The 21,021-nt window shown below is 40.1% G+C and overlaps 1 protein-coding gene across 1 annotated transcript in view; it reads left to right on the top strand.

Moving 5' to 3' along the window:
* The first annotated feature begins 19,213 nt into the window (after positions 1 to 19,213).
* WDR44 (WD repeat domain 44) overlaps positions 19,214 to 21,021 on the top strand; it is a 114,772-nt gene continuing 112,964 nt past the window's right edge. The window contains exon 1 of the mRNA XM_036929949.2: positions 19,214 to 19,713. Coding sequence (XP_036785844.2) covers positions 19,637 to 19,713 — 77 coding nt within the window. The 5' untranslated portion in view covers positions 19,214 to 19,636. The remainder of the gene's footprint in view (positions 19,714 to 21,021) is intronic.

The following is a 21,021-nucleotide window of genomic DNA, read 5'->3' as shown; positions in this document are numbered from 1 at the left end:
CTACTAATTAAACTGCGCATACACATTAACATAATAGGAATATAGTTACATAACCAAAGCAGATCTATAATTACCAGCCATCTCCAGTGAAGCCAAGAAAACCAGTTAGGCACACTAGGCATTTGTGAAAATTTGTCTATGATATGATGGATATTGTCCAACTGTACTTGAAGAGTCTGAGAGAAATCAGACAAATTAAAATAGCCCATTCCTGGGAACTGTTCACATCCCATATGTTCTTTTAACAGTAGGTAGTCTGTAGTTGTAAGATTTTGGAGCGCTACAACTTGCACTTCTCCTAATTCTTGGTTGAGTTCCAACAGTATAGATCCAGTCAAATTTGTTGTTTTACTGTATGCACAGGCCAGCTTAGATATCTCCTTCTTCATTCCAATGACAAGTCCAGGAACCGGTGGGTTGAATGCAGCTACAACTGCAGCATCGCCTGGATCTTTGTTGAGGTTTTTTGATGATCATCTTCTGGTAAGACTCTTCCAGAGAGTGCTGATGTTGGAAGTTCTTCTTCATATCGTATCTCAGTTCATTTTCTGGGTAGCCAAATTAGGCTTTGATCCTCTGTATAAACACAAACAGACCCTTTGCCCACACTTTGATATGCCCTTTATACCATTGTGTAGAACTCATTGGAGGTCACCACACAGGAACTGCAATTTTTTTTCTTTTTTTAAGAGAAAGGAATATTATTAGAAAAATGTACCTCCATAGCCGATCATCTGACACCCTTTAAGTGATCAAAATTAAGGATATTTAAAGCATGCATTAATTGTTGATTTACAGTTAGTTTTATCCTATCAGGGAGTAATCTCCCTTTTCTTTCTTTCTTTTTTTTTATCATTAATGTACACTTACATGAAGAATATTATGTTTACTAGGCTCTCCCCTATACCAGGTCCCCCCTATAAACCCCTTTACAGTCACTGTCCATCAGCATAGCAAAAGGTTGTAGAATCACTACTTGCCTTGTCTGTGCTGTACAGCCCTCCCCTTTCTCCCACCCCCACATTATGCATGCTAATCTTAATACCCCCCTTCTTCTTCCCCCCCTTATCCCTCCCTACCCACCCATCCTCCCCAGTCCCTTTCCCTTTGGTACCTGTTAGTCCATTCTTGGGTTCTGTGATTCCACTGCTGTTTTGTTCCTTCAGTTTTTCCTTTGTTCTTACACTCCACAGATGAGTGAAATCATTTGCTACTTGTCTTTCTCTGCTTGGCTTATTTCACTGAGCATAATACCCTCCAGCTCCATCCATGTTGCTGCAAATGGTAGGATTTGCCCTCTTCTTATGGCTGAGTAGTATTCCATTGTGTATATGTACCACATCTTCTTTATCCATTCATCTACTGATGGACATTTAGGTTGCTTCCAAGTCTTGGCTATTGTAAATAGTGCTGCAATAAACATAGGGGTGCATCTGTCTTTCTCAAACTTGATTGCTGCATTCTTAGGGTAAATTCCTAGGAGTGGAATTCCTGGGTCAAATGGTAAGTCTGTTTTGAGCATTTTGATGAACCTCCATACTGCTTTCCACAATGGTTGAACTAATTTACATTCCCACAAGCAGTGTAGGAGGGTTCCCCTTTCTCCACAGCCTCGCCAACATTTGTTGTTGTTTGTCTTTTGGATGGCAGCCATCCTTACTGGTGTGAGGTGATACCTCACTGTAGTTTTAATTTGCATTTCTCTGATAATTAGTGATGTGGAGTACCTTTTTATGTGTCTGTTGGCCATCTGTATTTCTATTTTGGAGAACTGTCTGTTCAGTTCCTCTGCCCATTTTTTAATTGGATTATTTGATTTTTGTTTGTTGAGGCATGTGAGCTCTTTATATATTTTGGATGTCAACCCTTTATCTGATCTGTCATTTACAAATATATTCTCCCATACTGGAGGGTTCCTTTTTGGTCTATTGATGGTGTCTTTTGCTGTACAGAAGCTTTTCAGCTTAATATAGTCCCACTTGTTCATTTTTGCTGTTGTTTTCCTTGCCCGGGGAGATATGTTCAAGAAGAGGTCACTCATGTTTATGTCTAAGAGGTTTTTGCCTATGTTTTTTTCTAAGAGTTTAATGGTTTCATGACTTACATATGTTTGGGTTAATGTCTGGAGTCTCTAGTCTGTTCCACTGGTCTGTGGCTCTGTTCTTGTGCCAGTACCATATCATCTTGATTACTATGGCTTTATAGTAGAGCTTGAAATTGGGAAGTGAGGTCCCCCCTACTTTATTCTTCTTTCTCAGGATTGCTTTGGCTATTCGGGGTCTTTGGTGTTTCCATATGAATTTTTGAATTATTTGTTCCAGTTCATTGAAGAATGTTGCTGGTAATTTGATAAGGATTGCATCAAATCTGTATATTGCTTTGGGCAGGATGGCCATTTTGATGATATTAATTCTTCCTAACCATTAGCATGAGATGAGTTTCCATCTGTTAGTGTCCCCTTTAATTTCTCTTAAGAGTGACTTGTAGTTTTCAGAGTATAGGTCATTCACTTCTTTGGTTAGATTTATTCCTAGGTATTTTATTCTTTTTGATGCAATTGTGAATGGAATTGCTTTCCTGATTTCTCTTTCTATTGGTTCATTGTTAGTGTATAGGAAAGCTACAGATTTCAGTGTGTTAATTTTGTATCCTGCAACTTTGCTGTATTTCGATATCAGTTCTAGTAGTTTTGGGGTGGAGTCTTTAGGGTTTTTTATGTACGGTATCATGTCATTTGCAAATAGTGGCAGTTTAACTTCTTCTTTACCAATCTGGATTCCTTGTATTTCTTTGTTTTGTCTGATTGCCGTGGCTAGGACCTCCAGTACTATGTTAAATAGCAGTGGGGAGAGTGGGCATCCCTGTCTAGTTCCCGATCTCAGAGGAAAAGCTTTCAGCTTCTCGCTGTTCAGTATAATGTTGGCTGTGGGTTTATGATATATGGCCTTTATTACGTTGAGGTACTTGCCCTCTATTCCCATTTTGCTGAGAGTTTTTATCATGAATGGATGTTGAATTTTGTCAAATGCTTTTTCAGCAGCTATGGAGATGATCATGTGGTTTTTGTCTTTCTTTTTGTTGATGTGGTGGATGATGTTGATGGATTTTCGAATGTTGTACCGTCCTTGCATCCCTGGGATGAATCTCACTTGGTCATGGTGTATGATCCTTTTGATATACTTTTGAATTCGGTTTGCTAATATTTTATTAAGCATTTTTGCATCTACATTCATCAGGGATATTGGTCTGTAATTTTCTTTTTTGGCGGGGTCTTTGCCTGGTTTTGGTATTAGGGTGATGTTGGCTTCATAGAATGAGTTTGGGAGTATTCCCTCCTCTTCTACTTTTTGGAAAACTCTAAGGAAAATGGGTATTATGTCTTCTCTGTGTGTCTGATAAAATTCCGAGGTAAATCCGTCCGACCCGGATGTTTTGTTCTTGGGTAGTTTTTTGATTACCGTTTCAATTTCTTTGCTCATAATTGGTTTGTTTAACTTTTGTCTTTCTTCCTTGGTCAGTCTTGGAAGGTTGTATTTTTCTAGGAAGTTGTCCATTTCTTCTAGGTTTTTCCAGCTTGTTGGAATATAGGTTTTCATAGTAGTCTTTAATAATTCTTTGTATTTCTGTGTAGTCTGTCGTGATTTTTCCGTTCTCATTTCTGATTCTGTTGATTTATGTTGATTCTCTTTTTCTCTTAATAAGTTTGGCTAGAGGCTTATCTATTTTGTTTATTTTCTCAAAGAACCAGCTCTTGGTTTCATTGATTTTTGCTATTGTTTTATTCTTCTCAATTTTGTTTATTTCTTCTCTAATCTTTATTATGTCCCTCCTTCTGCTGACTTTAGGTCTCATTTGTTCTTCTTTATCCAATTTCGATAATTGTGATGTTAGACTATTCATTTGGGATTGTTCTTGCTTCTTCAAGTGTGCCTGGATCGCTATATACTTTCTTCTTAAGACTGCTTTCACTGCGTCCCAGAGAAGTTGGGGCTTTGTGTTATTGTTGTCATTTGTTTCTATATATTCCTTGATCTCTATTTTAATTTGTTCATTGATCCATTGATTATTTAGGAACATGTTGTTAAGCCTCCATGTGTTCGTGAGCCTTTTTCTTTTCTTTGTAGAATTTATTTCTAGTTTTATACCTTTGTGGTCTAAAAAATTGGTTGGTAGAATTTCAATATTTTGGATTTTGCTGAGGCTCTTTTTGTGGGCTAGTATGTGGTCTATTCTGGAGAATGTTCCATGTGCACTTGAGAAGAATGTATATCCTGTTGATTTTGGATGTAGAGTTCTATAGATGTCTATTAGGTCCATCTGCTCTACTGTGTTGTTCAGTGCTTCCGTGTCCTTACTTATTTTCTGCCCGGTGGATCTATTTCTGGGTGATTGGTGTGTTGAAGTCTCCTAAAATGAATGCATTGCAGTCTATTTCCCCCTTTAGTTCTGTTAGTATTTGTTTCACATATGCTGGTGCTCCTGTGTTGGGTGCATATATATTTAGAATGGTTATATCCTCTTGTTGGACTGAGCCCTTTGTCATTATGTAGTGTCCTTCTTTATCTCTTGTTACTTTCTTTGTTTTGAAGTCTATTTTGTCTGATATTAGTACTGCAACCCCTGCTTTCTTCTCGCTGTTGTTTGCCTGAAATATGGTTTTCCATCCCTTGACTTTTAGTCTGTACATGTCTTTGGGTTTGAGGTGAGTTTCTTGTAAGCAGCATATAGATGGGTCTTCCTTTTTTATCCATTCTATTATTCTGTGTCTTTTGATTGGTGCATTCAGTCCATTAACATTTAGGGTGACTATTGAAAGATATGTACTTATTGCCATTGCAGGCTTTAAATTCGTGGTTACCAAAGGTTCAAGGTTAGCCTCTTTAGTATCTTACTGCCTAACTTAGCTCGCTTATTGAGCTGTTATATACACTGTCTGGAGATTCTTTATTTCTCTCCCTTCTTATTCCTCCTCCTCCATTCTTCATATGTTGGGTGTTTTGTTCTGTGCTCTTTCTAGGAGTGCTCCCTTCTAGAGCAGTCCCTGTAAGATGTCCTGTAGAGGTGGCTTGTGGGAAGCAAATTCCCTCAGCTTTTGCTTGTCTGGGAATTGTTTAATCCAGCCATCATATTTAAATGATAGTCGTGCTGGATACAGTATCCTTGGTTCAGGGCCCTTCTGTTTCATTGCGTCAAATATATCATGCCATTCTCTTCTGGCCTGTAGGGTTTCTGTCGAGAAGTCTGATGTTAGCCTGATGGGTTTTCCTTTATAGGTGACCTTTTTCTCTCTAACTGCCTTTAAAACTCTTTCCTTGTCCTTGATCTTTGCCAATTTAATTATTATGTGTCTTGGTGTTGTCTTCCTTGGATCCTTTCTGTTGGGAGTTCTGTGTATTTCCGTGGTCTGTTCGATTATTTCCTCCCCCAATTTGGGAAAGTTTTCAGCAATTATTTCTTCCAAGATACTTTCCATGCCTTTTCCTCTCTCTTCTTCTTCTGGTACCCCTATAATACAGATATTGTTCCTTTTGGATTGGTCACACAGTTCTCTTAATATTGTTTCGTTCCTGGAGATCCTTTTATCTCTCTCTATGTCAGCTTCTATGGGTTCCTGTTCTCTGGTTTCAATTCCATCAATGGCCTCTTGCATCTTATCCATTCTGCTTATAAATCCTTCCAGAGTTTGTTTCATTTCTGTAATCTCCTTTCTGGCATCTGTGATCTCCCTCCAGACTTCATCCCATTTCTCTTGCGTATTTCTCTGCATCTCTGTCAGCATGTTTATGATTTTTATTTTGAATTCTTTGTCAGGAAGACTGGTTAGGTCTGTCTCCTTCTCTGGTGTCTCTGTGATCTTGGTTTGCCTGTAATTTTGTCTTTTCATGGTTATAGGAATAGTTTGCAGAGCTGGGACGAGTGACGGCTGGAAGAACTTCCCTTCTTGTTGGTTTGTGGCCTTCCTCTCCTGGGAGAACAGCGACCTCTAGTGGCTTGTGCTGGGTAGCTGCTCGCAGTCAGGGCTTCTGCTTCCTGCCCGGCTGCTATGGAGTTCATCTCCGCTTTTGCTGTGGGCGTGGCCTGGCTCGGGCAGCTGCTCCAAAGTGGTGGAGTTGCGTTGGAGGGGGAGCATCCAGGAGGTTATTTATCTCCGTAAGGGGCCTCCGAGCTCCCTGCGGCCCAGGGGATTAGAGTGCCCAGAGATCCCCGGATTCCCTACCTTCTGACTAAGTGTCCCGCCCTGCCCCTTTAAGCCTTCCAAAAAGCACCTGCCAAAGCAAAACAATGATGACTAAAAATAAATAAATAAAAATAAAAATAAATAAAAAATTAAAAAATAAAAAATGGCCACTCATTTTTCTTTATTCTCCGGCACCAGCCTCAGGCACCCACTCACCGGTCTTTCTGCCCTGTTTCCCTGGTATTGGGGTCACTATCCCTTTAAGACTTCCAAACACCGCTCGCCAAAACAAAACAACAACATCGACAAAAAAAAAATGGCCACTCGTTTTTCTTTTGTTCTCCGGCGCCGGCCTCTGATACCCGCTCGCCAGTCTTGTTGCCCTGTTTCCCTAGTATTTGGGTCCCTGTCCCTTTAAGACTTCCAAAAAGCCCTCACCACAACAAAATCACAACAACAACAAAAAAAATGGCCACTTGCTTTTCTTTTGTCCTCCGGCGCCAGGCCTCCAGTACCCGCTCACCGTTCTTGCTGCCCTGTTTCCCTAGTATCCAGGGCCCCGCGCATGCACTGTGTCTGCGCTCTGGTCCGGATGACTGGGGCTGGGTGTTCAGCAGTCCTGGGCTCCCTCTCCCTCCTGCTGTGACTCCTCTCCTCCCACCGGGAGCTGGGAGGAGGGGCGCTCCGGTCCTGCCGGGCAGGGGCTTGTATCTTACCCCCTTTGCGAGGTGCTGGGTTCTCGCAGGTGTGGATGTGGTCTGGATGTTGTCCTGTGTCCTCTGGTCTTTATTCTAGGAAGAGTTGTCTTTGTTATATTTTCATAGATATATGTGGTTTTGGGAGGAGATTTCCGCTGCTCTACTCACGCCACCATCTTGGCTCTGCCCTCTGCCCATTTTTTAACTGGGTTATTTGTTTTTTGGTGTTGAGTCATGTGAATTCTTGATATATTTTGCATGTTAACCCCTTATTGCATATAGCATTTATGAATATATCCTCCCCATACAGTAGGCTGCTTTTCATTCTATTGATTATTTCCTTTGCTGTAAAGAAGCTTTTTAGTTTGATCTAGTCCCAAATGTTCATTTTTGCTTTGGTTTCCCTTGCCCAGGGAGATGTATCCAGAAAAAAGTTACTCATGCTTGTGTTCAAGAGATTTTTGCCTATGTTTTCTTCTAAGAATTTTATGGTTTCATGTCTTATGTTTAGGCCCTTAAACCATTTTGAGTTTACTTTTCTGTATGGTGTTAGACAGTAATCCAGTTTCATTCTCTTGCATATAGCTGTCCAATTTTCCCAACACCATTTATTGATGAGACTGTCTTTTCCCCATTGTATATTCATGGCTCCTTTATCATATATTAATTGACCATATACATGTGGGTCTATTTCTGGGCTCTCTATTTTGTTCCATTGATTTATGGGTCTGTTCTTGTGCCAGTACCACACTGTTTTGATTACTATACCGTTGTTGTATAGCTTGAAGATAGGGAGCATGATATCCCCAGCTTTGTTCTTCTTTCTCAAGATGGGATGATGCAGTGTCTTAAATAAAACAATTCTCCCTAAATTAATGTGCAAACCTAATGTAATTTTTATCAAAAACCAAATGAAATTTTTGGAAATGTTAAAAATTAATCCTAAAATTCATCTGAAAAGGCATATTCTAGCAATTATTGAAAAAGAATGAGAATGGATTTACTCTACCAGAAAGTAAAACTTATATAAAGCAGCAATAATGAATGTAGTCAAGGAACACATCTATGTATTTCTGGGTATTTGGCATGTGATAATAGTGGTGTTTCAAATCAGAGGGTTCAAATGATTCCTCAGTAAGTGAGGTTGGTACAGTTTCTTATTTATTTGGGGAAAAATTTAGAGTCTCTACTTTGCACCATATACAAAAAATGAATTCCAGATGGATTGAAGATCTAAACATAAACAAGAAAATATAGAAGAAAGCACAAAAGACTTCTGTAACCCAAAGGCTATCAAATGAAAGAACAATAGATATGCCTGCATACAAATGTAAAATTGACAACAAATGACAGCATAAATAAAAATCAAGCATTTTCATTAAAAAACTAATAAATGCAACTAGAACAGAATATGTTAATAAATTAGGGGATTAATATACTTAGAAAATAAAGAGTTGTCTCATATCAATAGGAAAAAAAAGAATCCAAAGAGAAAACAGGCAGACAATTCAAAGATGAGATGCACAAACTTCCAATAAAACATTTCTAAATGTTTGGCTCCACTAATAATCAAAACATGCAAATAAAAACAATGAGATCTTTCCTTTTTACTATCAGGTTGGCAAAAAAGAAAACAGTCAAACACTTGTTAATATCCAATGCTACTGATGAGGGTATGGAGAAAGGGACTCTCTTACAACCCTTATTGGTGTGAGTGATTGTAAATTGCTTCAAACTTTGGAGAAGGCAAATTATTGATTATTGAACCTCTATAATAAATTATATTAAAATGTTAATTATATATTTAAATATCTGTTACAACTTTTACATATATACCCAATTATCCAGCAATTGCATAGTGTGCCTATTAAATATTCTACTTCCTTCAGTCAGACCAGTCATCTAAACCTCTCATTTATCATAATTTCTGAATTCTCATACTGCTCTCTTCCTCTTCTAAGATAATGAAATCTCTCACTTTTCTTACTCTCCCAAATCCTTCCACTGTGTCCTCTGAAACTCAGTTTTGTATCAACATTAAACTTTGCTGTATCCTCACCCTCTTCCCTAAATGTTCCCTTCACTTTCTTCTACTCACTGAAATCTCACATTTCCCTAAGCACACTGATTTCCCTGAATCCCTCTCAGTTGGAAACTGGTTCTCTTCCACAGTAAGACACACTGCTAGACTTGTAGTTATAGTGCCATCCCTGTTGCCCACTGTCCTCACAGCTTTTTCTAATTTATTCCTCCTTAAGAATCACCAGTTCCACACCTTGCTGCTGTCATCTAGCAGCAGTTATCTATGACTTTGCCATCAGTCTTACATCTTGCTCTCCAAAACTACTGCTGTAATTCTTGGTAAATTTATATTCACATGGATAATCATTGAACCCCCTCTAGTCAATCAGTTCTTGACCTTATTACATCCAACGTTGTTTTTCTGCAGACTACCTCAGCTGCCCACTACCACTGCCATAGCCTAGCCCCTGTAATATATAACTGAACCACCTCTCAGAGTGACGCTGGAAATTCAAAGAGCAATGCCTTCAAAGGACAGCCCACTCCCTCTGGTCATCTTTCTGAGGAATGTTCAAAAATGGTCCACCCCACCAAGGCCTTGCCCAATACTTTGACTGTTGTGAGCCCTATGTTTCTCAGGACAAGTGATTTGCTGGGTAGCTGGCTGTCCAAAAAAATTTTTAATCAAAAGAGCCCTGCGTTTAGAGTTTGTCAATTTTCTGATGTAAATATTCCCAATAAGGCCAATTTCAAGCTGCCAACATTTTATAACATTTTAATATAATTTATTATAGAGGTTCAATAACATCGATTTCCTGAAAATATAATCATCAGACAATAGAAGCTGGTTCCAGCACATCACTGTGTGAAGCAGCATTCACAGATGACTTTGCCCACAAACTCCCTCAGAAGGGATCCTTACAAACTCTCAGGGAAATTGAAGATAGGCTATGTCCAGAGATGCTGCCTCTCAAATCCTTTATTTAATAATGGCAATAGTGCCCTTTCCTTAGATAGCAAGTAAGCGCTTGTTACTCAACTTTTTAAAAAATTAACCAAGTACATTATACGTAGGTGGTTAATATATAAAGGGAAAAAACATAGAAGTTTTTAAAACAAAAGGCAAGATAGTGATTACCTCTGGTGGTGAGGGAGGGGATGCAATTGAGGAGGAGCACATAGGGGCCTTCAAAGATATCGATATTATGTTTCTTAAGCTGGATGGTGGGAACACAGGTGTTTATTTTATTATTATGCCTAAGCTTTTTTATGTAATATATATTCAATAGTTCAAAATGTTTAAATAATAATAAAATAGGAAAAAAGAAACAAAACACTTAAAATAAAAATGATGTATTAAAATAAAATGCAGTAGAATATTTTTATGTAATCTTCAATTGGGAGGGACTTCCTTAGCAAGACTCCAAACCCCAAATCCAAAAGATTGACAGATTTGGTTACATCAAAATTTTAAATGTCTGTACAACAAAAGATAACCCAAACAAAGCTAAGAGACATGTAACAGAGTAGGAAGGAAATTTTTCTATTATGTGAGAAAAGGATTGATAGTTAAGATACATGAAGAGACCCTACAAATCAATGAGAAAAAGAAAAACAACTCATCAGAAAATTGAGTAAAGGATATCAACAGATAACTCAGAGGAAAAAAATACAGATAAACATATGGAAAATATTCAACCTGACTAATATTTTGGGAAAAAAACAATAATGAAATGCCAATTTACACCTATCTTGTTGGCAAAGATAAAAACAATTGATGATATCCAGTGTTGGTGAGGGTGTAGAGAAACATTAGTGAGAGTGTAATTGGGTACATTTTTATTAGAGGATGATCTCGTTGTATAACAAAATACTAAATACATTTTTCAACCTTGAAATTCCTCTTCTAGTGTGGTAGCCTTCAATATACTTGCATAGGTGTACAAAGTAAAGATGCAAGAATAAAATGAAATGCCCAGCAATAGGGGACTGATTAAATATATTAAAAGAGATTCATAAAATAGAATATATACCTCTGCTGAAAGAAAGAAGCACAGAAAGGTGTCTCTAGTGTACTGTTACATTTTTTAATAAGCAACATGCAGATCAATAGTTATGGTTTGATTTTATTTCTTAAAAAACTGTATATGTGCATGTTTATATATATAAATGTCATGTATGTGCTTTTTTCTATGTGATTGTATATGCCTATATATATATATGCTTATTTCTATATGCTTTTTCATTCAAAATATTTTTCTATACTTTTATATCTATAGATCTAGATGTAGATATGCTTTTTGATATGTTTTTATATAAAATGTATCTCTACTTTGTAAAAATATGCTTTTATATAAAGCACCTATATATCTAGATCTAGATATATAAAAACAGAAAAATATTTTGAAGGAAACTCACTGAATATTAGTTATGGTTACCGTTTATTGAGGAATATGACTGGGGAGCAGTCTGGAGAAAGACTAACAATTAGAACATTTAACTTCTGCATTGTTTGAATTTTTATAAGCATGTATCTAAAGAGTTCTGATATAATTGTAATACAAAAGGTTAATGTGTAAACAGTTGGTGAGGAAAGTGTTACAAAAAGTACATTTTATAATTTTTAATTTAGTATAGCTTTGACTGGGTCCTCTTTTAAGAGTAATCCAGATTACTTTTGTCAAAGCAGTTTATGGATAGTATAGGATTACAAACACAAATCACAAAATGATGCTGTGATTCCACTCCCACATGCTCTACAGAAGTTATAAATAAACCTTCTTAAGTTTTTCCTAAGTATTTCTAGCAGTAAGTTCCCAGAGGCTATCTCACATATGCTCTGTCAATGAGTCTGCTTTGCTGCCACGTGGCACCTGCCATTTGTCTCCAGTAATGATGTCTCCTGTTCCTTTCACCACACAGAGAGGTGGTACGCCAACAGTGCCCATGAAGGCCCCATGAGCTGAAGTCTGAGGGGAAGGGCTTATGCTGCTTGTCAAAGACACTGAAGGTGCCACTGCCAGCAGAGCTACTGCCAGTGTTGCTGCCACCATCATCATCATCTCAGTACCTCTCTTTCCCTCACCCCCACATCCAATTTATCCATAAGTTCTCTGGGTTCATCCTCCCAAACTTATCTCAACTATGCCAGCTTCCTTCCAAGACTGCTATTATCACCCTGGCCCAAGCCACACCATATCTTATTTGTGTTACTGCAAATACCCTACTCACTAGTCTCTCTGTTTCCATTCTTACACCAGTCCAACACATTTTCCACAACAGTAGTAAGAATAATCCTTTAAAATGTAAATTAGGTCTGACTATTTCCCTTCTCAAAACCCTTCAGTGGCTCTCCATCACACTTAGATTAAAACTCTGACTCTATTATGACTTACTAGATGATAAGTGATCTGGACCCTGACTACCTCTAGAACCTCATCTTGTACCACTGTCTCCTCGATCAATCTGGTCCAGCCACACTAGCCTCCTTTCTGTTCCTCAAACATGCCAAGCTTCTCCTACGTTTGTGTAATTATATTTGCTGCTCCCCTTGCCTAAAATGTTCTTCCCCCTTTATTTCATATGGCTGCCTCCTTGTTATTCATGCCTTACCTTAAACGTCCCCTCTGCAGAGGGCAACCCTCCCTGACCTACCCATCCAAACAGGCACCCACTCATTCTCTATCACATCACTCTCTCTAATATTCTGCACGGCACTTCTCACTGCCTGAGGCTGTTTCCTTAGTCCATCTCCACCAGCCAAACCCCCAGAATCTATGATCCAAGAGAGAAAGGACCTTGTCACCTGTTTGCCACTGTGTGCCCAGCACCTAGACTCGTGTCTAGTACACAATACAGGCTCTCAGTAAAATTTGGTTGAATGAATGAATCACTATCACCAGTACTGCCAGTATTCTTGCCATTTTCCAAGTTGTTAATTCCTTGTGCTCTTAATACTGTACTGAGTTTTAGAGGACACCATTATTTTAGCTTTTACTCCTTTGTAGCTCCTTAGACCTAGGTCTCAAGTGTGGCAAATCAGATATGGCCACATGTCTGACTCCCTGGGAGCTGAACCCAGGGGCAATTTGACTAATACGCACATGCTGCACCCAGAACCACTCCTTCCCCACCACACTGGCCAGTATTGTTGACTCAGCCCTGTGTAGCTCTATGTTCTTGTCCACTAGAGCAGCAGTTCTCAATCTTGGCTGCACAAAGATTGTGCCTGGCTGAGGAAGTTTAATAAACATTAAAGCCTAGCCAGGTCCTACCCTCAGAGGTTCTGATTAATTGGTGTGGTATGCATCGTGGGCAGATTACTGGTAGGTCAATTTAAGTCCTCTAGACTTTCCCCAGATTGCAGTGAGTAACAACTTTAGGCACACTCTAAGACCCCTGCTGCACAGACATACTGCCACACACTAATACTGAAATAATAATACAATAATATTTTGGCCAAACCGGTGTTCTGAATATCCGTTTCCTAATCTCATTAATTGAGGCACTTGTACGAAATGTAGTACCTGTTTATTGTCACCAGAGGGCTGTCAGGTAAGATAAGCAAAAGAGGAAGAATCAAAAATTTCAAACTTCACAGAATCCATATCCTCCCACGGATCCTATCATTTGGATGAATACAAATCTAAATTTTATATTGCTTGCCCTGATCACTTTTCAAATGTCCAGTTCTGTATATTTCAAGTGTATCCAAGCAATTTCTTTCTGATTATCCATCACCTCACATATAAGCAATCACTAAAATCAAACACATGCCTCCCTAGACTGACTTCTGTTTCTGTCAATGGTGTTTTTATTCTCCCAGTCACTCTAACAAGAAACTCCGCACTCTCATGCCTCCTGTTCCCATGTTTCTCCTCCCTCCATGCTCCAAGATGATTTTACTTCCTAAGTATTTCTCACATCCATTTTTCTACTTTATCCCCATTACCACGGCCTTAGTCCGTATCCATAAAACTTCTTGCTTGATTTTAGAGTTGTCCACTCCGTCCTTAACACTGCCACTAGAATGAGCTTTTAAAACCAAAAAGCTGATCATGATCATGGCAGTCTCCTGCTTAACAGCCTTCAGTGGTTCCATATAAAATAAAGTACAAATATCTCATTAGGACCCTTTAGAATCTGGCTCCTGCCTATGTCTCCAAATGCATCGTTTGCAGTCCCTTCTGTTGCATGCTAAGATTTGATGTCTCCAAACCTGCAATTCTCCAGTTCGTGCCTTTGCAAGTGCCATTTCCTCTGCCTATAAAGACCTTCCTCCTATTTTTAACCTGATGACTTACTCATCCTTCAAAATTCAACAGTGGAGCTTCCTTCTCTTTCCAGGCACTCAGGTGCCAACTGGGCATTGCGATTTTTCAGAGCTCTCTAAGTGATTCTGACATGTATCCAAGGCTGTGAACCACAGTTACCATATGTCTCTAACACTACACTGGATTTCAACCAGTTGTTAGTGTATCTGTCCTCCTTTGTAAACTCTTAAGTTCTTTGAGGGAATAAACCATGTCTTACTCAATTTTGCAATCCTACTCCCTGTGAAGAATAGATGAATGAATGCATAAACCCTACAGTACTATAAAAATACAAGTTTCCATTAATATTTTTGTCATCTCATAACCATATAAAGTTCTCTTTTGTAAAAATATGATGTGGCATTACCTTATTAGAACATAAGAATTCTCTTTCTGATTTAGACTAAAAATTGTCACCAAAAGAGTAAAAAAAAAATCATTGTCCTCGCTAGAAAATACCTCAACCTGCTCCAAGATATGCCTATAATAATTCTAGTTTCCTGTAATAATTTATTATAAAACCAGTATAGATGAATTAATAACCTCTTTAATAGCTCTTTAAAATTTTGGCTAGTCCTTTTTTGTGGGGATAAGTTTGCTGTTGGCATGCAGCAGCATTCCAGGGCCTGGTAGTAGACACAGAGTGCAATGAAGACACCTAAAATTTTCTTTTTTAGACTGAACTCGATCCTGGGACCAAGGACAATTTATCCCCAGAGCAGCTTCCCTAGATGCCTTCATTACACCATCACATTCTTATCAACAGCTGCTTAGCTAAAACATCCTGAGGACAGCTCAGCCAGTCCAGCCCAAAAAACTTGAAGACATTTCTGGGATTAGAAGAGAGACAGTCGAGAGACCATGGAAATAGAGGACATCTGTTGTTGTCATTCCACAGCAAAGAAGAAACCAGAAAACATTTCACAACCAAAAGATGCCTTTATCCTAGGTAGGAGTGCCTAACCACAATCTGGAGGTCTCTGGCCACAGGGATACGAGAAGGCCTAACCTGAGTTGGCTCTGGGACATGCATTCTCCTAATTTTCACCAGGACTATTTCTCCTTTCCAAAAGAGCAGGGACCTAAATATTTGATAAGGCCATGACCAGCAGCAAGGTGCAATGTATAGTCAGACCAAGAAAGCCAGAGTTCAAAAGTAGTTGGAATATATATCAACAAACTCCTATGTAGGAGCATAACCTAAAGCTATAGACAGCCAAAAGGCTAGTTGTTGCCTCAGCCCTAGTCTAAGGAGAACTGTTTGGGGGATAAAAATGGCACACATTCTTCCTATTTTCAGGACTTCAAGGGTGAGCATCTTCTTCTTAACTGAAAACTCTATTGGTGTTGCAGATGGAATGAAATGGACCTGGACATCCTTTAGCTGAGCGCCTCATTTTTTTCTCTACAAACCAGCTCCCTTGGTCTATCCCAGATGCAAGTGAACTTTCCGCTGAGAGGAAAATTGGGGGGAAAGCTATTAACGTTTGTAGTGATGGCAAAGTTGTGCTCAACTTTGCACAGATTGAACTACTAATTAGGTCCTCCCAGTATTCACCACTAATACTCTCTACAGTACAGAGGAGCAACAATAGACACTAGACCCTGACCTTGAAGTCTAATTTTTCTAATTAATTTTCTCTACTTCCTCCTTCCAGTCCCAGATTATAATATCAACTTTAACTTCCTTTTTGGTCTTCCTAGGGGCAAAATCCTTCGTCATCTGGCCTTCAACAGACATCTGTGTCTTAAGGTTCCTGGCTTCAGATTGAAACAGCACTAACTTCCTGACCACCACTCATCACCCATTTGGTCAGTTTCCCATAGGCTGCTCCCAGGATGTTCTGTTTCTATCTTCTTCTCCCTGCTGGGAACAGAGACCCTGCACCCACACTGTTCCTGGTCCCTGACCCCAGGGTTATAGCACCCTTAATGGGCTGCAGTTTCTCTCTACTGCCTCTCACCAGACTCTCTCCCTGGCTGCTGTACTTTGCAGCTTCCATCATATATTCAGTACCCAGCTCTCTTAAGCCTTGGGGCAGTCTCCCGACACTCAGGGAAGGCCAAGCAAGCAGAAACCTGAACTATCCCTGCTTCATAGAGAGCAATTTATAGTTATATGATATGTGGATGTTTGCCTGAAATTAGGTTTGATTAAAGGGTTTCATTTCTAATAAGGAGAATAGCTTCAGCACTATTGGCTTGAACTAAACCTAAAACATGCTGCTTTAAAACTCAAGAACAAATAATTCAGGCAATACAAACACATCTTTTAACATCTTTAAAAATGATGACAGGTGGTAGTACACATGTGTTTTGACATTCCCCGAAATTCACTTTCTCATACAATTGATAAAAGCACTTAAATAGACAACTTTAATAGCTCTAAAAATGTTATCAACTTATCATTCCTATTCCATTTTTACTTTTTCTAAGTATAATATTTAAGGTATCTTAGTCCAAGAGAGATGGTATGGTATAGTGAAAAGAGCACCAAATTAGGACTCTGTATTTGTCTCCATTGCTAGACTGTGAGCTTCTGGAAGACAAGAACTAAATTGTCTTATTCATCTTTGCATTGTCCTCAGCACCTAGAACAGGGCATGACACCGAACTTTAATTTTTAAAGGAAACATAAATTCACTATAGATAACTAGGAAGAGAATAAATTCAAGTAGTTTATTTACTTATATCTTTCCATAATCCATAGGAAAATAGCCTATCTTTCCTAGTGAACAAAATTAAGTTGGCACTTTAAGATACATTTTTATACCTAGGAAATTAACATGTTTAAAATGCATAAAAACTAACCATCACTAGATTGTGACAAAAACCATATCCTCACAAGGATCCAGAAATCTCTTGTCTGCAATTCTGAAATCCAAAAAGCTCTGGAAACCAAAAGTTTTCTTGTATTTTTAGTAGCTTATTTGATAGTCAAATTGATCTATCCTAAACTTATTTAGCAGTAGTATCTGACCTGAACAAATGAGGCTATTTACTGGTATTTATTTATCACAGAAGAACAATGGTTTGCTGCAATAAATAATACCATATTTGATTATCTAGTGTTTTCCCTGAACTCCCTGTGATGCCAGGGTTCTTGTTCACGAAGCTGAAGAATGAGCTTCACAAACACTCAAGGTAGGAGAGCAAGGTACAGGCTTTTATTTAGAGATAAAGTAGAAAGGACAGAGCTCCCGGCTCATGCCAGGAGGGGACAGGAGAGTCCGGGGTGGTGGGTTGTCTAGGGGTTTTATAGGCAGATGAGGATTTTTTGAGAACATGAAAAAAAGCTTAGGGGTATGGGCTTATTAAGTGGTCCCAGGATATTTACAATGAACTTAATACAAGTAACCTCCTGCTCTGTTGATTTCTCCCTGAGATACCAGCATCTTGGTCTGGGGGCATATGAAACAAGGCCACCTGCTCAGCCCCCAAGGTGGGCTGAGGCATTTTTTGCTAAAGAGTAAGTTAAGTGCAATCTTATCTTTAAGGTGGAATCCTTCTTGTCTTTTACTGTGTTATGGCTTGGGCTTGCATGCTAAATTAGTTTGCCCAGTTTGCAAAATCACTTCATCAGATCTGAAGGAGGAAAGACAGCACATAGGCCTGGGCCTTTCAGCATGTTAAAGTGAATCTTACACATGATTATAAATGATTAGCATAAAATAAACATGTGCTACTCTTCTTTATCTGGGGTACACCAACTGATCTCACTGAAGAATGACTCTAGCGCTGAATGTTTAACACAGAGTTTTAGTAGGGGGCTTCCTTGCATGTAGTTACATTGCTCTGACTGCAAATATCCTACCTTGCTTTTTCCGGAGGCCCTCACCCTACTCTGTCTAAGCCCATGGTCCCTGTCTCACCTGGGGTGTTACAGAATATACAGTATATTGCATTTGGTTTTACACAAGTCTACCAGACAAGGCCAAAACTTTTCTCAGTTTCTTTACAAGGACAAATCTAGATCCCCATTCCAGCTTCTTTGAGGCCACACCCCTGGTCCCAATCCAGTCCTTTAGCCATCATCTTGAGCAATAGTTGAGGCTGCCCAAATAACTCAAGAGAGGCTTCCTGTCATGTCAGTGGGAAAAATAAATGTGCTTCACAATTATATAGAAAGTCAATATTACCACTTTCGTGGTCAATGAGCTGTTACTTAAGAAAGAACATCTTTGTCTTTTAAAAAGTACCTATTTTCATCACTGGACACTAGCCAGTTGAGGATCAGAATTAAGTTACTAGCTCTTAGCCTTGTGACAGTATCTGTTCAATATATATTTACCATTTGACTGACACACAACTTGGCTAGTCTATAAGGATTCCTCTCACATTAAGTGTGGGTAGCCACAGGGTGGATAAAGAGTAACCAGAGGCCTTACACTGGCTCAGCTCCAGCAGTAAATCCATCATTACTCCATGGAACTGGCACACACCCCACGTATACCTCATGGACCCCACCTCTGGCCGGCAGGATCGTGTCTAGGGGTTTCAGCTGGAGACCTTGCAGTAAACAAGGAGGGTTATTTCAATAACGCTAGAGGTGGTGGACCTGCCTACACCCTACGGGTGGGATATTCTGGGCTTGAATACATTAAGGCAACGTAAATGGAAACAACGTTTCATGACAGCATTTCCCTAAATATATATTTTAAAAAAAGCTGACTCAAAATCACCCCGTTGAAACTGCCTCTCTTTGAAACTGCAGTTGGTGGGTAAAGAGCTCTGCCGAACCCTTCCTACGTCGGGCGCTTTCCCTCAAAGCCAGGGAACCACTCCGCTCCTGCGCAGCTTTCTAGACTCCTCCCCTCAGGAGGCTCATTCCCACCCTTTCGGCGACTTCCGGCCCTCACTGAACGCCTCAGCGCGCTTGCGCCGATTTTATAGGCTTTTCAGGTAGAAGAAATCCGAGCGTTTTCTCTCCAGAACCGCCCCCGCCTCTTTGCCCCGCCCACGCATTACCGGGCCCCGCCCCTCCCGAAATCTCGCGAGGGTTGGTGCGCGTCCGTATTTTGCAGGCAACTGGCTTTCACAGCTGCTGTAATTGCAGTTGCTGGAGAAATTGGAGCTGCTGTAGTCGGCGCGCCCGCCCTCCCCCATTGAGGAGAGCCACCGCCTCTTCGCTCGCTCTCCTTTTACACCTGAAGCCCAGAGCGGCGGGAGCCACTGTCTCTGGACCCACCGCCGCCTGCTGAGGAGGCTGCTCTGCGGGTCATTTGGTCATTTTCGACAGCTTGGCAACTGACGGCGGCCCTCTGCCCCTACCCGGCCCTTCACTCTCAATCGTCTGCGTCCTCCTCATCCTCGCCCGGGACCCACCTCCCCACGGTCTCGTCGGGGTGGAGGACGACGAGAAGAAGACGAGAGTCACCCTCCCTCCAGGCGGCGCCAGCCCCCTCACCCGCGGGTGTGTCCTATAAATGGCGTCGGAAAGCGACACCGAGGAATTCTTTGATGCCCCTGAAGATGTGCACCTAGGGGGCGGCTACCCTGTAGGGTAAGTAACGAGCTATGGACCGGAAGCCGGGCGCCCCAGTCCCCCAGCTTCGCGTGTCTCACTCGGGCACTTGTGAGTCGGGAAAAGGGGAATCGCCCACCTCGGGCAAATCCCCTCCATTCTCTAGCAAACAGCCCTGGGCCAGGGAGCCCTTTCTCTTCTGGGCCAGCTTTCTTCCAGGTGAGACAGCTTGCGTCGCTGAGAGCCGGCGGTTTGTATTTGCGGGGTTCAGAGTTTACGTTTCAAACATCCGTTTCTGCCTTGGGGACCGTAGAGGAGCAGGGACAGGATAAATTGCATTTTCCGTTTTTTTTTATTTTCTTTCTTTTGCCTCCAACTTGCCTATTCTTTTCAAGCGTGGCTATAACTATTTGCTGTCCTCTTCGTTGCACGGAAGAAAAGGAGCAGGGGAAAAGTGGGGTATTTACTTAGGAAAGTCCTGTCGCTGAGGTACTTTAGATCAGCAGTATTTTATTAAAATAGCACCTTACCGCGAGGCAAAGGAGATCGAAGACAAGGTCTTTACCATTAGGAAGAATGCGGTCTTAAAAGGGTAGCCGGACATCAGTGTACACAACCGACTACAGAGACACAAACAAGTGCTGAGTAATCTGGTGGTTGAAAGGAGAGCCACAGCTTTGTGCGCTTTATCTAATTCTGCAAGATGTTTTAGTGCTGATTAGTATGGGAGATTGTGAGTAAGGAAGTGCAGAAGTTGGAATGCTCCACTTAACTGGGACTCACCCAGTCCTCCACTTTTCAAAGTTGGAATATAAGGTTCAAAGCGATTTCTCGAAACTCTTCCATGGACTTGCCTGGAACTAAAGGCTGTGAAATATATTTTCATGCTTTAAGAACTTGAGAATTGGTAAAATTTGTATATTGATGTAAATAACTAATATTGTTCCAGGAGTTCATCTGCCTTCAATTCTGAAGCTTGCCCCATGGAAGAATACCTTGTTTGTTGCATATAAATTATGCATACATTCTAGAAGTCGTTCTAAAATCTAATATATATTACATATAACATATACTAAAAACGTTACAGCAACAAAATCAGATATGTACCGTGGTGAATCGTAGATGGGTATCTCCACCAACCTTCAAATCACTATTAAGGGATTTTTGGATGGCAATGGCCAATCTTAAGATGGCACTGAATCTCCTTCAAGTTCAATATCTGAAATAAATACATAGCTAGATGGTAGAGGATAGAAAATACATTTGGATTTCCAAATACATTGGATTCCCTTGAAATTAAATTTCGTTTTTGTGGTTTTCCTCTCAAAATAATGAATTGTCAGTTCA

The sequence above is a fragment of the Manis pentadactyla genome, chromosome X (genome assembly GCF_030020395.1).
Source record: "Manis pentadactyla isolate mManPen7 chromosome X, mManPen7.hap1, whole genome shotgun sequence".
NCBI lineage: Eukaryota > Metazoa > Chordata > Mammalia > Pholidota > Manidae > Manis > Manis pentadactyla.
This window is presented reverse-complemented; position numbering and strand designations above follow the sequence as displayed.